Source organism: Trichoderma atroviride, chromosome 1 (genome assembly GCF_020647795.1).
Source record: "Trichoderma atroviride chromosome 1, complete sequence".
Taxonomy (NCBI): Eukaryota; Fungi; Ascomycota; class Sordariomycetes; order Hypocreales; family Hypocreaceae; genus Trichoderma; species Trichoderma atroviride.
Window position 1 is genome coordinate 3,023,852 of NC_089400.1, and position 14,761 is coordinate 3,038,612.

The 14,761-nt window shown below is 32.7% G+C and overlaps 6 protein-coding genes across 6 annotated transcripts; 4 read left to right on the plus strand and 2 right to left on the minus strand.

Moving 5' to 3' along the window:
* Positions 1-54: 54 nt before the first annotated feature.
* On the plus strand, positions 55-1,881 carry TrAtP1_001120 (uncharacterized protein; the record flags this gene model as incomplete). Its single annotated transcript, XM_014090575.2, has 3 exons — positions 55-87; positions 138-234; positions 296-1,881. The coding sequence occupies 3 exons, from the start codon at positions 55-57 to the stop codon at positions 1,879-1,881; spliced, it is 1,716 nt and encodes a 571-aa protein (XP_013946050.2).
* A 481-nt stretch (positions 1,882-2,362) lies between these two features.
* TrAtP1_001121 (uncharacterized protein) lies at positions 2,363-3,043 on the plus strand (the record flags this gene model as incomplete). Its single annotated transcript, XM_066110861.1, has 1 exon — positions 2,363-3,043. One exon carries the CDS (start codon positions 2,363-2,365, stop codon positions 3,041-3,043), a length of 681 nt encoding a protein of 226 aa, XP_065966934.1.
* Positions 3,044-8,434: 5,391 nt separating this feature from the next.
* On the plus strand, positions 8,435-10,495 carry TrAtP1_001122 (uncharacterized protein; the record flags this gene model as incomplete). The annotated part of the gene is made up of 10 exons (XM_066110862.1): positions 8,435-8,497; positions 8,559-8,598; positions 8,676-8,752; positions 8,840-8,917; positions 8,969-9,094; positions 9,159-9,179; positions 9,235-9,396; positions 9,462-9,521; positions 9,579-9,679; positions 9,727-10,495. 10 exons carry the CDS (start codon positions 8,435-8,437, stop codon positions 10,493-10,495), a joined length of 1,497 nt encoding a protein of 498 aa, XP_065966935.1.
* A 173-nt stretch (positions 10,496-10,668) lies between these two features.
* On the plus strand, positions 10,669-11,348 carry TrAtP1_001123 (uncharacterized protein; the record flags this gene model as incomplete). Its single annotated transcript, XM_014093831.1, has 4 exons — positions 10,669-10,843; positions 10,900-11,002; positions 11,051-11,190; positions 11,245-11,348. 4 exons carry the CDS (start codon positions 10,669-10,671, stop codon positions 11,346-11,348), a joined length of 522 nt encoding a protein of 173 aa, XP_013949306.1.
* A 37-nt stretch (positions 11,349-11,385) lies between these two features.
* On the minus strand, positions 11,386-12,390 carry TrAtP1_001124 (uncharacterized protein; the record flags this gene model as incomplete). Its single annotated transcript, XM_014093830.2, has 1 exon — positions 11,386-12,390. The coding sequence occupies one exon, from the start codon at positions 12,388-12,390 to the stop codon at positions 11,386-11,388; it is 1,005 nt and encodes a 334-aa protein (XP_013949305.2).
* A 65-nt stretch (positions 12,391-12,455) lies between these two features.
* Positions 12,456-14,162, minus strand: TrAtP1_001125 (uncharacterized protein). The gene is made up of 6 exons (XM_014093829.2): positions 13,975-14,162; positions 13,827-13,908; positions 13,678-13,760; positions 13,021-13,618; positions 12,828-12,959; positions 12,456-12,766 (listed from the first exon to the last, which is right to left on the minus strand). Exons 1-6 carry the CDS (start codon positions 14,004-14,006, stop codon positions 12,734-12,736), a joined length of 960 nt encoding a protein of 319 aa, XP_013949304.1. The 5' UTR covers positions 14,007-14,162; the 3' UTR covers positions 12,456-12,733.
* Positions 14,163-14,761: the final 599 nt, after the last annotated feature.

Sequence of the window (14,761 nt, forward strand, 5' to 3'; positions counted from 1 at the left end):
GGCTATCTCGACACAGCTTAATGGCTGCTGCACAACCCGCATCTGCTGGAACTTATGGCCACCATTAAACAGATCGATGGCCGTAGTGTAGGCTACCTCATGCCGAATGGAACATCATCTTGCTAAATCCTTTATAGGTCCATCAAATCCAATCGGGGCAGGTCATTGTCGACCTGTGCTCTGTAGTCAAGGAACTTGTTGAGAATAGTATTGATTCTGGAGCAACAATCCTAGGTCGGTATGAAGGACAGCTACGGCAAATAAAGCCCTTTAATTGACATGTGCTGCTCTGTAGATGTTCGATTCAAAAACCAAGGCCTTGATTCCATCGAAGTTCAAGATAATGGATCTGGAATCGCACCCGCCAGCTATGGTTCCGTTGCTCTTAAGCACCACACGTCGAAGCTTTCTTCATACTCTGATATAGCGTCGCTGCAAACGTTTGGCTTTCGCGGCGAAGCATTGGCATCGTTATGCGCCTTATCTATCCTTACTGTGACAACATGCCTGGAACAAGATGCCCCTAAAGGGTCTAAGTTAACATTCTTGCAATCTGGGAGGTTGGAAAACACCAGCGTTGTTGCGGCTCAGAGAGGAACCACAGTCAGCGTCGAAAATCTGTTTCACAATCTGCCTGTCCGACGCCGAGAGCTTGACCGTAATATCAAAAGGGAGTGGCACAAAGTTATTGCTCTACTTAACCAGTACGCGTGCATTCTAACGAATGTGAAATTCTCCGTATCCCAGCAGCCTACAAAAGGGAAACGAATATTGCTCTTTTCTACCAAAGGCAACCCGAGCACTCGTGATAACATTATCAACATTTTCGGCGCAAAAACGCTAGCCGCCTTGATCCCTCTTGAGCTTGACCTAGAGATCAAGCCTTCTGGAACTCGCCGTGACGTGCGATCTGACGAAAATCCGACGGCAAACAGTCATGGCGTTCGTATTGTTGGCCATGTCTCAAAGCCCGCCCACGGAGAAGGCAGACAAACTCCAGATCGCCAAATGTTCTTTGTGAATGGCCGGCCCTGCTCGTTGCCTCAGCTGGCCAAAGTATTCAACGAAGTCTATCGATTATACAATAACTCGCAATCGCCCTTCATTTTCGCTGACGTCCAGCTAGACACTATGCTGTACGATGTGAATGTGAGTCCCGATAAACGATCTATTCTATTACATGATCAAAACAACTTGCTAGATACTCTTCGTATCTCCCTATCACAACTGTTCGATTCTCACGAAGACAGTATATCAATTACCACGTCAGCTGAGAACGTAAAACTGCTTTCTTCTCATACCAGGGTCACCAAAACAGAACAGCCCCGCCAAACTCCTAGCAAATTGACGCTTGAAGCTTACACTGCTGCTGCATCGAACCCCAATTCCGGCGATGAGAGCAGCAAGTCCAATCCCGCCAGTGATAGCGGAGAGTCTGAGCAGGATGACATGGCCGTCCCAGCATTAGGCGCAAGATCAGTAAACACAAGACTTAGAGGCAATGGAATGGGAAAACAGCGTCTAGATGATGGCCCCGAGACATCAATCAGAGCAAACGGTATACAGCTTCCAGATCCAGAATCTTTTCGCCAAAAATCCGCTACTTTGGGAGACCTTTCACCTCCAGATGAAGGTTCATCAACCGCGTCCAGCACCCAAAGCACTCCAAGTCATAATAAGACTTCACGCGACGATCCCAGTCCCATCATCCATACGCAAAGTTCTACCTCTTCGAGCATAAAGTCACCTGATATTCCTACAGTGAACGTCGGCGACCACAGCTTGGGTAATACGACAATCCCCCCACGGGAGTCGAATAGATTTACGAGAACAGCGGATTTGGAGGATGAGCCCCCCCGAAAGCGGAAGACTGCGTTCTAAACTTTTCATTCTTAATCAAGCAAAAGAATCCTTGGTTCAGTCTGGTCCATCTCAGCTAGATGTTGAAGCCATCATCCAGTCATCTCCACACGTGGCAAAAAATATTAAAGATATTCACAATGATGATCCTACAAATCGTTCCGCGCATGATTTACAGCCTGCTGCAGAGGAGGGAGTAAAATCTAATGCTACGCCAACAGATGGTGGCTCTCCAACCAATATAATCAGTGCAGGCGATATCACTGCAGAATCTAAGGTCCAGTCCTCCAGGCCAGCAAGGCGAAAGGAAGCTACAGTGAATCTCGTACAGCATTTGCGCGTGCAGAGAGACAAAGTTCAGCGAATGAGCACTGCGCATCTTCCCCGCCGTAACTTTTCGTCTACATATACAACGCAGAGTGCTTCCTCTGTAGAACGAATCGACGCCAGCGATGCGGAATCAAAACTCCCTCTTATTATTACAAAGGGAGATTTCTCAAGAATGAAAATCATTGGCCAGTTCAATCTTGGTTTTATCATTGCCGTTAAACCTGCCAGGCGCATGAGCACGGACAGTGGTGGAAAACATGACGAACTTTTCATCATCGACCAACACGCCTCTGATGAGAAGTACAATTACGAGAAGCTTCAGAATACTACCGAGATTCAGTCTCAACGTCTTGTTCATCCTATGAGGCTTAGACTAACAGCCCTTGAGGAGGAAATTATACTGGAGAACTCTTCAGCGTTGAACGCAAACGGGTTTAAAGTGACTATCGATACGACGGGAAACTTGCCTGTGGGCTCACGGTGTCACTTGATGGCATTGCCTCTGAGTCGAGAAGTCACGTTCAAATTGGAAGATTTGGAAGAGTTAATATCCCTCCTCGGTGATAAATCAGCCGAGTCTTCGTACATTCCCCGTCCTTCGAAGGTGCAAAAGATGCTTGCTATGAGAGCATGTCGCAGTAGCATTATGATTGGCAAGGCCATGACGAGAAGTCAGATGCATTCACTTGTTAACCATATGGGCGAGCTGGATAAGCCCTGGAATTGTCCTCATGGGCGTCCCACGATTCGACATTTAAGTCGCCTGCAGACGTGGGGTGCAGTAGGATGGAAACATGATCTGCATACCGACTCGATTGCAACTTGGCAAGACTATCTGGAAGAAACTGACTGATTACCATCTATATTGTGAGCCTACAAGGTACAGGATGCATATAAGTGTCTTGTCACATCTGCTACGTATCCATATATTGATTACCTACTAAGCCGATGCGTGTAAGATGTTTGTTAATTGGCAACCAAGGCGATGATAGATATACATTTAATATACTATGTATACATGAATGATATCAAGATATGCAATCATCTCAAATTTCCATCCACGTTCGCACCTGGGACATGTCTTATGTCTTTTTGTAGAAGAGCCACCGAGTTGGACCAGGCCTTAAACGCGATTGGTTCCCTCGGCAGGGGAGTTGCTTTTGGCTAATCTGTATTAATGGAGAGCTTAAATCTTATTAGCAGGCACAGCGTAGGATTGGCTAGATGCTGTGCAGTTTGAAATCAACTGCCTGTAGAATACGCTTCTTAACATTGATTTCTATGCCACCCCGCTGGGATATATCAATTAAATAAGCTGTGCTAAATGCTTTTTGTTTAAGACAGTGTTATGTTACTAATAAAGTTACTATAGGGCAGAATATATTCTTGCTTATTTACTAGCTTAAGTGCTAGTACTAGTAGGTTTACTTAATAGGTTGAACTAGATAATAAAAAGGTTAGCTAATACTATTGCTTTTATTATTATAAAAGTAAGATTTTAACTTATATTTTATAATAATATATATTTAATTAATTAATTTTTATAATATTATAACTTTTTTAATTTTATTTTAATTAAAGTTATTTTTTTTTTAATAAAATAATATTTTTATTTTTAATATACTTAAGTTTTATAAAAAAATTTAAAATATATAAAACTTATACTAGTATAAAAGAGTATATAATTATTAGTATATAAGTAATAACTAGTATTTATAAAAGGAAAAGCAAAAAAAGCTTTTATATATATTATATTAATTTTAGTAATTTTTATAATAAATAAAAGAAATAAAAAATAAAAAATAAAAAATAAAAAATAGTTTATTTACTAGTTATTATATTAATATACTTATATAAATAATTAAAAAACTTTTTTTTTAAAATTAAAAGCTTTTTTTATTATAATTTATAAATAAAATATTTATAAAATAAGAATTATATAATACTTTAAACCTAAGTTAATAGTATTTTAGTTAGTACTTATATACTATTAAATATTTTTGCTTATATTTAATAATATATATTTATTTTAAAATAAAACTTATATTTATTAAATATATATATAAATTTATAACTTTTATAAAATTAATAATTTAAAAAATAATAATAATATTTTATACTTAAAAAAACTTTATAAAAAATATATTAAATTATTAAATATTTCTAAAGTTTTATAAATTTAATTATATTTATAATATATTAATATTATTTAATTAAATTATTTTAATTTAAATATAATTTTATAAAAAAAAACTTAAAATATTTAAATTAAAAAGGTTTATTTAAAAATATAAAACTTTTATTAAATTTAAATAAAAAATTAGTTTTAATTATATAAAAATTATATATTTAATTAAGTTTAATTATTATAAATAATATTAATTTAATTAAAATAATTTATAAATTTAAATAAAAAATTAAAATTATAAAATATATAAAATTTAAATTTATAAATTATTAAAATAAATATATTTAATAAATTTTAATTAATTATATTAAAAATAAAGTTTTTAATTAATAACTTAATATAATACTAAAGCTAAATAATAATAAAAATACTTATATAAAAGCTAGTAAATATAAAAAACTTTAATAGTTTTTTCTTAGATAATAAAAGAAATTAATTATTAAATATAATTTAAAATATTAAATTAGTAAAATATTAAATAAATAAAAAATATATTTTTATTATTATTATAAATAAATAAATAAATTTATAAGAATTAATAATAATATAATATATATTATATATTTATTTTATAATTATACTATAGTATTTTACTAGGTTTTTTTTATAAAAAAAAAGTAAATTATTTTAATTTTATTTATTTATTAAGTTATTTATTTTAATTTAAGTTAAATAAAATTATTATTTATTAAGTTAGTTTATTTTTTATCTTAGGTTTTTTATTTAATTAAAGTTATTTTTATTTTTAATTATTAATTTCTTTAATTAAAATTTTTTTAGTTAAAGTTTTTTTTAAATTAAAGTTTCTTTAATTAAAGTTTTTTTTTAATTAAAGTTTTATATATTAAATTTTTAAGATTTTTAGTAAATATTAACTATTATTATTATTTTATTATAATAAAACTATTTACTTTTCTTAAAGCTTTTTTATAAGCTTTTTTAATTATTATAAATAAATTTATTAAAAATTTTATTATTATTATTAATTATTTATAATAAATTATATACTAAATAGTTAATATAAAGTAAATTCCTAAGAGATAAACCTAGTAAATAATTCTAGGTTTATATTAATAAAGTAATTAAAAAACCTAATAAATAATATAAATAATAATAATAATAATAATAAAGTTACTAAAGTATAAATAATATAAAGTATATTATAATTTTAGTTTTATATTAATAATTAGTTATTTAAGTTATTTAAATAAATATAAAAAAAATAAACTTATATATTTAATTAATTTAAATAAAATTAAAAGAATATTTCTTAATTTAATTAAAAATTAATATTAATAATATTAATTTAATAAAAAATTAAGTATTTATTTTTTAATTTATTTTTAATTAATTATTTAGCCTTAAGTTAATTTAATTTTATTTATTTTATAAGCTTATTATTATAATTATAAGTATTAAGTTATAATATAATACTTTTTTTTATTAGTTTTATTTCTAAGATTTTATTTATTTAAATATAAGTATTTATTTTTAGTTTTTTATTTTTATTTATTAGTTTTTTAATTTTTTTATTATTTAATCTTTTATATATTAATAATTATAATAAATATTTAAAAAAAACCTTATTTAAAAATAAAATATTATAATATTTTTTTAAAAATTATTTTTTTTTATTTTATTAAAATAAAAAATTATACTTATTATTTAAATAAAAAAAATTATTATTTTCTTAAATATTAAATATTTAAAAAAAATTTTACTTAATATATTAAGTATATAAAAAATAATAAATTTTTATATAATATTTTTTTTTATTATATAATTATAAAAAATAAATTTATATTTAATTTAAAAATAAATTAAAAATAATAAAAAAGGAATAAAAAATTATAATTTCTTTTAAATATAAAAAAATAAATTACTTACTATTATAGTTTATTTTTAAACTTTTTTTTTAGTATTTTATTATTATTATTATTATTTTCTTTTATTATATATTTATTAAATTTAATTACTTTTATTTTTTTTAAAAAAAATAAAAGCTTTTTTTATTATTTCTTTTTTTTTTTACTTATTATATTTATTTATAAGTATTTTAGTTTTTTTAATTTTAGTTTAATTATTAGGCTAAGCTTTAGTTATTTATTATAATAATTTAAGTTTAATAATAATTATTATTATTCTTTATTTTTCTTTATTTATTATTTATTATAATTAGCTATAAGATTATTTTATTATTATAAAATTACCTTATTATAGTAAAAAAAAAATATAATATTAATATTAAAGTTTTATATATTATAATAATATCTAGTACTTTAAATTATATTTAATAATTATTTTCTTTTATTTTCTAAAAAGAAATTATTAAAGCTTTTTATATTTACTAGCTTTTATATAAGTAACTTTTTTATTAGTTTAATATTATATTAAGTTATTAGTAAAAAACTTTATTTTTAATATAAAAATCTTATTCTAAATCTTATAAGTAATTTTAATAATCTAATATTATTAATATTATTAAATCTAATAAAACTAAAAATAATATTTTTTTTATAATATTTTTATTTACTTAATTATTAAATTAAAAAGTAAATATAATTTTTTATTATATTAGCTTTTATAAGTTTTTTAAACTTATATAATTATATTAAAAATAAATTTTAATAAAAGATTATAAATATTAAAATTAAGTATATTAAAAAATAAAAATAAATATAATTAAAGAAAATAATATATATTATTATATAAAAAATTAATAATTTAAAAAAGTTAAATTAAATTAAATATAAAAAATATAAAATAAAATTACTTATTAAGTTATTTTATTAGTATTTAATTTTATTACTAGTTTATTTTAATTTATTAATATTATTAATTAATTTAAATTTAAATTAAATTTATTATTATTTTTATTAAAAAAAAGTAAAAAAAAGTTATTATAAAAAAAATTTATTTATAAAAATATAAAAGTTAATATTTTCTAGTTAGTTAATAAAAGAAAAAACTATAGCTTAAGTTAATACTAAATAATTAAAATCTTTTTTATTTTATAATTATTTTCTTTTTTAAAATATAACTAAGGAAAGTATATAAAATTACTATTAAAAAAAATCCTTAGCTTAAGTAATTACTTAAGCTTTAACTCTAATTAAAATTAACTTTAAAAAAATAAATACTATTTTAAAAAACTTTTTTAATAGTAAATTATATATTTATTTATAATAATATTAATACCTAGTATATAAATTATAAGAAATATAACTTATATATATAAAAATTATTTATTAAAATATTAAAATAACTTTAAAAGGTAATTATTATAAAAAAAAAGTTAAAAATTTAAAAATATTAAAAAATTAACTTAAATTATTTAAATAATATTAAAGTAATAATAAATTAATTTAAATAAAAGTTTTTTAACTTAAAGGTTTTTTAATAATTCTTAAAAATATATTTTCTTATAAATTCTTATATAAATTAAAATATTAATTTATATATATATTTTTTTTAATAAAAATTAGTATTTAAGTATTTTTAAATAAGTATTTTAATAATAATTTATATAAGCTAAAAATTAGCTTTTTATTTATATATTTAACTTGTTTTTAAACTAGGAAAAAAGTAAAAAAAGCTAAAATAGTAATAATAAAAAGAAATATATTTACTAAATAACTAGGTTATAAAAAGGAATTAAAATTAAGTTGAATTTAGTATAAATTATAAGTAAAGGTATTAAGTTAGTTATTAAATATACCTTTTACCTAATTATCTTCTAGTTAAATCCATTATCACATATACTAATTTATATAGCATGAGGTTTATTATAATTAAAATTATAATTATATACTATATAAAATACAAGGGTTATAATAGGGCAGCTATATCAAAGGTGCCTTAAGACCTTTAATAAGATAGTCCCATATACCTATTGGGCGCCGCTGGCATCAACTTACCCTGTTTAACCCGCCGGGTACCTGATGATTATCTAATTGTTTAAACTACATACCTTACCTATTTCCTTCGCTTCGCCTTCTTTTTTTTTATCCTTTACCTCATTTCTCAACGACAACGTTGTGGAAATCACCGCTCGGGATGGCTACCACTGACGATGTAAATTTTGAGCTTCCCAAACTACGCACATCCTTCTCTCTAGAGGTGAGCACAATTGCATAACGCTCACCTTTCTAGAGGCTAACACTACATCTCTCATTCGCAGAATGACACCAGGTTTCTCGGCAGTGATGATAATATTGCAGGTAGGCACCACAGCTCACCTAAACAGCTATATTGTGATACAAGCAATGAATTATTGACCTCAGTAAATAACAAATAGAGTTCTTTGACGTCAAATTCTGTCCCTACCAGCCACTCGACCATGAGCCCGTCTTTGCTGCGATCAGCAAGAAACATGTAAGTTGAACGAACGGCGGTAGATGTACCTTCTGGCGTTTCTATCTGGATGTATGATATCACCAGCTTTCTAACACGCCCAACTAGGTGATCATCTGTCGACTCACCAAGGACCCAAATGAAGCTAACCCATGTCAAGTTATCAATGTCATACGAGATGACGATGTAAGTCTCTTCCACGCTGCCACATGTTTGCCTTGGCTGAGCTATTCCTAGGACGAAGCCGCTAGCTGTTGCTGTACTTGGACGATGGATATTGTGCATGGAAAGCCATATATCTGCATTGGCGGCGTGGATGCCAAAGTCAAGATATACGACGTGATTGACGGACAGTTGGTCGAGGTGCGCATCACAGCTCTCTGGACACCAGAAATTGTATCTGAGCTGAAAGGTCTCACGTGTTTAGTGCTTTGTCGGCCATGGCGGGGTGCGTCTTCTACCAGCGATTCGCCTTTGGAGCCAATTTACTCATTGAAGCAAAGGACGTGAACGACCTAGCAACTTCTCCAGTCAATCCTCATATCATCGCCTCAGCCTCTGATGATACGAGTATACGGATATGGAGCTTTGAAGAAAAGCACAGGAGCCAGCCGTGTTTATGTATCCTTGCTGGAGAGGGCCATTCGTGGAATCTCCTCAGCGTAGTAAGATAGATGCCTTCACCACTACGATCTATCGCCGCCTCAGAGATTCCGCTAACTCTGCGCAGGCTTTTCACGAAACCGGCCGATATCTTTTATCAGGTGGTCACGACCAGATCATCAATCTAGTATGAAATCGAAAAATACCCTCTCCATCACAATTCGCTAACGGTCCTCGTCTACAGTGGACTATTCCCGAGCTCCCTAATGAAACAATAGCTACGCCTCTGCAGGTTCATTATCCTCATTTTTCAACTTCCGCAGTCCACAGCGGCATTGTTGATTGGTAAGATCTCATAGAGGCGGCATATGACAGTATTAACAGTATTCTAGTGTCTCATTTTATGGGGATCTCATCCTGTCCAGAGCATGCCACGACGATGTTATCGTGTTATGGAAGATCGAGGGATTCTCCTCAGACGACCCTCTGCCAGCCCAAAGCACTGCTCCTACGCCACAAAACGTACTCCCAACCAACTATGAGGATCCCGGACGACTAACGCGATCTGCCTTTGTCCCCTTAACATCCCCTCAGTGCCCAGTCCAATATACACGACTGTTAGCGTTCCACACTCCGAACTGTGGACCCCAGTTCTTCATGCGCTTCAAGCTACACCATGTTCCTAATCAGAACCCGGTGCTTGCGTTTTGTAATGCCGCAGGTAACATATTCTTCTGGGATTTGAAACGCCTGACGACTCACCGCGACGTGATGTCGGCGCTGGCGAATTCCACCGACAAAAGCAAGCCACTACAACTACCAAGCTGGCAGAAACCGGTTATTCCTCGCGCAAAGGCAGATACTTCAAGTAAGCCTCGGGCAACAGACAGTGACCAAGATCCGTCGACTCCAGTATATATAAACCAAATAGACTCTCATGAGTTCAGCCCAGAGACGCTAGAATCATGGGCAACGAAATACAGCATGGAGGATGCTCATGAGCCGTTACGACACCATAAGATAGAGTCGTCATCGGCCAACTTCGTGGGCAGGCAGGCGTCATGGAGTCCTGGAGGAGAATGGTGTGTTGTAGTTGGAAGCTCCAATACTGCCTTGTTGCTGCAGCGTTGGGCTCCGAAACGCGAATTACTTCCTGCTTGAGGTAAGAACGAGGTTTCCCTTGACTTTGCTTAGCGATGCCACTTTAGCACGGAACACTTTTGGCGCCACGAAGTACTCGTCATCATAATCAAAACCAGTGTAATTTTTTTTTCCCAATCCATTTCTCTACTCCGACAATCTCCATTCTTGCTCTGAATCTTACCATATTCGCCATGGACTCCGAGACGGTAGAGCCGCGAATCCCAGACGTACAAGCTGCTGCTACTGCGTTTCGTACTATTGCCGAGCAACTAGATGCTTGCTCCCAGTATACAGAGTTCCCATCGCCAAATTATAATGAGACGCGCCTTCACGCGATTGTGGATGAAAGCCTGGCATCTGTTCAAAGTAGGATCAAAACTGATTCATATATCCACGGCTATGCATGCTAATGATTTTAATAGACAACGTTAATGCCAATACCGAGAGGATTCTTCGAAGCATAGCTGAATTACGCTCTGAATTTTACGCCGCTATCCAAGCTGTCAACACTAGAGTTTCATCATCGTAAGTAAAGTATCTTCATGGGACGCCAGTTTACTAACAATGATTCAGAAGACGAAATGATGTTGCTCGATCTTTTAACAGTACAATCAATCGCGATAATTCAGTGCTCGCTCCTCTATATAATGTCGAAACTGGCGAATTAATCACAAGCTTCCCTCATACAATTCATGACATCAGCCAACTACCTAGTATGTTTTTTTGCTCTACCGTGTTAAAACATTCTACTAATATAATATATCTAGTTAATGAAGTAAACGATTTTCTCCATCAGCTGGATATAGTATCGACAGGAAACCTTGTGTCTCGTCAACGCCAATTGATGCTGGCCTATGGGGTCGTACTTTAAATTGTGTAATTACAAGATCTTCAACTCTTTGGTGCTCTCAAGTTACAATCGGAGATGATGCAAGGTCAGCTGAGAGGAGCGATGCCATCTCTTTCAGTTGCAAGAAACGGGCGTTTTTAGAGTACGGTAGCTGGTCCATAAGTTTCTCTGCCCTCAGGTTAATATACTGCAGTCCCCCGAGGGTGCGTTGGCGGATTGCTTCTTTTTGTTTCTTGGCCCAGTGCCCTTTTGTTTCATACTGTAGCTCAAAACTACCGCTTTCAAAATCAGGTTGTCCAGGATCGCCTGTACTGGGTGAAGCCGACATTAAAGGATCTGGATGCGCATGATCTGTATTTTGGAGCCTGATCTCCTTCTCCAGGCGAGCGATGGCTCCTAAATGCTCTGTGTAGATGTTACCCAGTTCACAGCTCAGTAAGGCCAACCAAAAGTCAAGTGCCGAGAGCTTGTGTGGCAGTTTATGGTCGAATGCGTACCGGCGAATCAAAGTTTCAAAATATGACTTTATCTGGCTCATGCTGCTAGAAAATCTCCATCGAGATTCGGCCATTGGAAAAGCATGACCGTCTTGACCAGGGGATGAATGCTCTGGTAAATGCTGATTTGCGTTTTCCAGCTTCTCCCTCTGCCGCATGAGAATCTCTGCTCCGATGGACCACAGATTATGAAGCCGGATATCAATGAATTGCGTCCTTGGCCTTAGCTGAAGTATAATGCCAAAAGCTTTGGCGGCTTTTGCGACATCTCCTTGAGCGAGAAACTGCTCAGTCGCACGTAATATTACATCCAAGTGGCCTTTCCGGTCGTCATCCCGTAATCTTGGCCTCTGCTGTCCGCCCTTGGGACTTGGTTTTCTTTTCTCATCTTCCTCCAAGTCTAGCCTTTGATGTGGAAATTGCCTCGCTGATAGTCTCGGGTCCTCGTCATATTCTGAAAGACCTGCTAGAGCAAATTGAGTATTGCCGCTAGACTGTTTGAAAGCTTGGAAGGACTGTCCACGAGAACGGCTCGGGCTCTCGTGCAAAATGTCTTTGGAACCCATGAAGAAAGAGAAATAATTATGTGATTGACTCTTGCGTGCCTCTCGCCTTCTGCGATCGTCTTTTGGTGAATGATTAACATTGTTAAATTTCGATCTCAAGTTTAGCACAGTATTTACACTAGTGGTACTGAGAGCTACACAGTATTTACATGGATGCACCAGCCATATTGCCTGCCATCACAGCCACCGCACCTAGGTAAAGCAAAAAAAAAAAAAAAAAAAAAAAAAGAATCTGAACGCATTCAGTATCAAGATATCTTTTTTAACAACATTAATCTGTCTTCTGCCAAAATTGAAGGTCTTATTCCATCACACAATAGTCTAAAAAAGCGTCAGACATTCTTCAAGCCATATCGCGATTTCTTCGGTAGCTGGCCTATTAACGCCCTCATGTCAGCTCCCCGTTATAGTGCTGAGAATTTGGAAGTGCTGCCTACTTCTTGCTCCGTCTGCAGAGTCTCCAGAACTGGCGCGAGTTCGCTTAAAACTTCATATGCCTTCTTATGGTACTCCATTTGTGCTGCAACTAGTTCCGCAAGATTGCGGAGTGGCTCGGGCGTATCCAAAACCTAGGCGTATGATTGATTAGTTGCGGCTTGTCTCCAGATAGGGTATAATAAATGAGCCTACATTCTTCATAACACCAACTGCCTCCTCCGTCTGCGTCACAAATTCGTCTTCTGCTTTCTCAATCTCCTCCTGAGCATCGGAACTCAACTCAGCATCGTCCGGATGGTCAGTCCGAGCTTGGCCACCAAGCCTGAAGGTTGTTCCCTTTACACGAGCTTTGACAGCATCGAGTGTCAATCTCGAATTTTCCACATTTTTCCTGGCGCGTGCTGCAAATGTAAGGTTTGTGTTGAGGGTCGTGTTCCATCCGGCGAGGAAACGACTTTGAATCTGTGAATCCTGAGCAAGGCGAGCATCGCCCACTCGTTCCATAGCAAGCGCATATTTCTCCAGAGCGGTCGCTAGAGGATCTTCCCCTGCACCTGTATGATGCTGATGCAAAAGCTGGCTGCTGGATAAACTCGCACGAGAGATGGCATGGTTGAAGGTTTTTGGCTGCGGCTTCGCAGAGGCCGGGGCCACGAGAGCTGCCTGTGCTTCCGCGGTAGATGTAGCTGAAGAAAGGAGGCTAACCTTCTCGCTCACAGTTCGACCCAGATCCTGGAAAGTCTCTTTGATATTGGGAGGATAATCGTACGCTTCAGTAGTGTATTGAGAGCTATTAAATTATACACATTAGCATGGCCTTGACAAATTCAACCTGGTCGAGTAACAGACGTCACTGCAAGCATTCTCTGGTGTGCCTGTTTCAGAGCATCCACTTTCTTCTCGAGGTCGATATAATCCGCAGGAAGCTGGGTCTGTAACATCAGCTAGTTAGAGGTGCATATTGGCTAACAGACAGCTTCCTACCGACAGTCACTTACTCTATCTTCAGCCTGTCCCAGTTGTTCTTTGGTAAACTGGAAAGTGCGCGATGCAAATGGAGTTATTTGCGCGCTGAAATCTCTACCATGATTCGCAATTAGAATATGACCATGAGAGAGCGACAAAGGCAGACAATGGTGAACTTACGAGAGATTCTTGCTGAACCTGGAGAAATCCATCTTAGATGATAATGCTGAGTGACGAATAAAATGTTGTATTAACAGTGTGTCTTATGGTGTTAGGTTGCAACACGTATTATAGCCGGCCTATTAAGCTACTATGAAACACTACTATGTATCGGAGAGGGGAAACAGGAAGGTGGGGGTTAGTAAGGGTACAGAGGTTGCTACCAAAAAACATAGCTAACTGCCTTTGAATTTAAATGGGGATTTGTTAAACCTTTGCTACTATTCTTATATATTTATTACCCTATAATTATAAGGGCTATAGCTACTAAACTATTATATAATACTATTGTAAGTAATTATTAAGAGAACTATTATCTAGTACCCTAGTTTTATTATCTAATATTTTAAAAAATAAAATAAAAGTTTTTTAATACTTTAATTATTTTCTAAAATAATATAATTAATTATAATTTATTTATTATATTTATTTTAATAAATTATAAGTTTAAATTTTATATATTTTATAATTTTAATTTTTTTATTAAATTTATAAATAATTTAATAAAATTAATATTATTTATAAATATTAAACTTAATTATATATATATAAATATATATTTGATATAATAAAACTTAATTTTTATTTAATATAATAAAACTTAATTTTTATTTAATATAATAAAACTTAATTTTTATTTAATATAATAAAACTTAATTTTTATTTAATATAATAAAACTTAATTTTTATTTAAATTTAATAAAAATTAATATTTTTAAATTATTTTTTTATTTTAAAAATTAAAAGT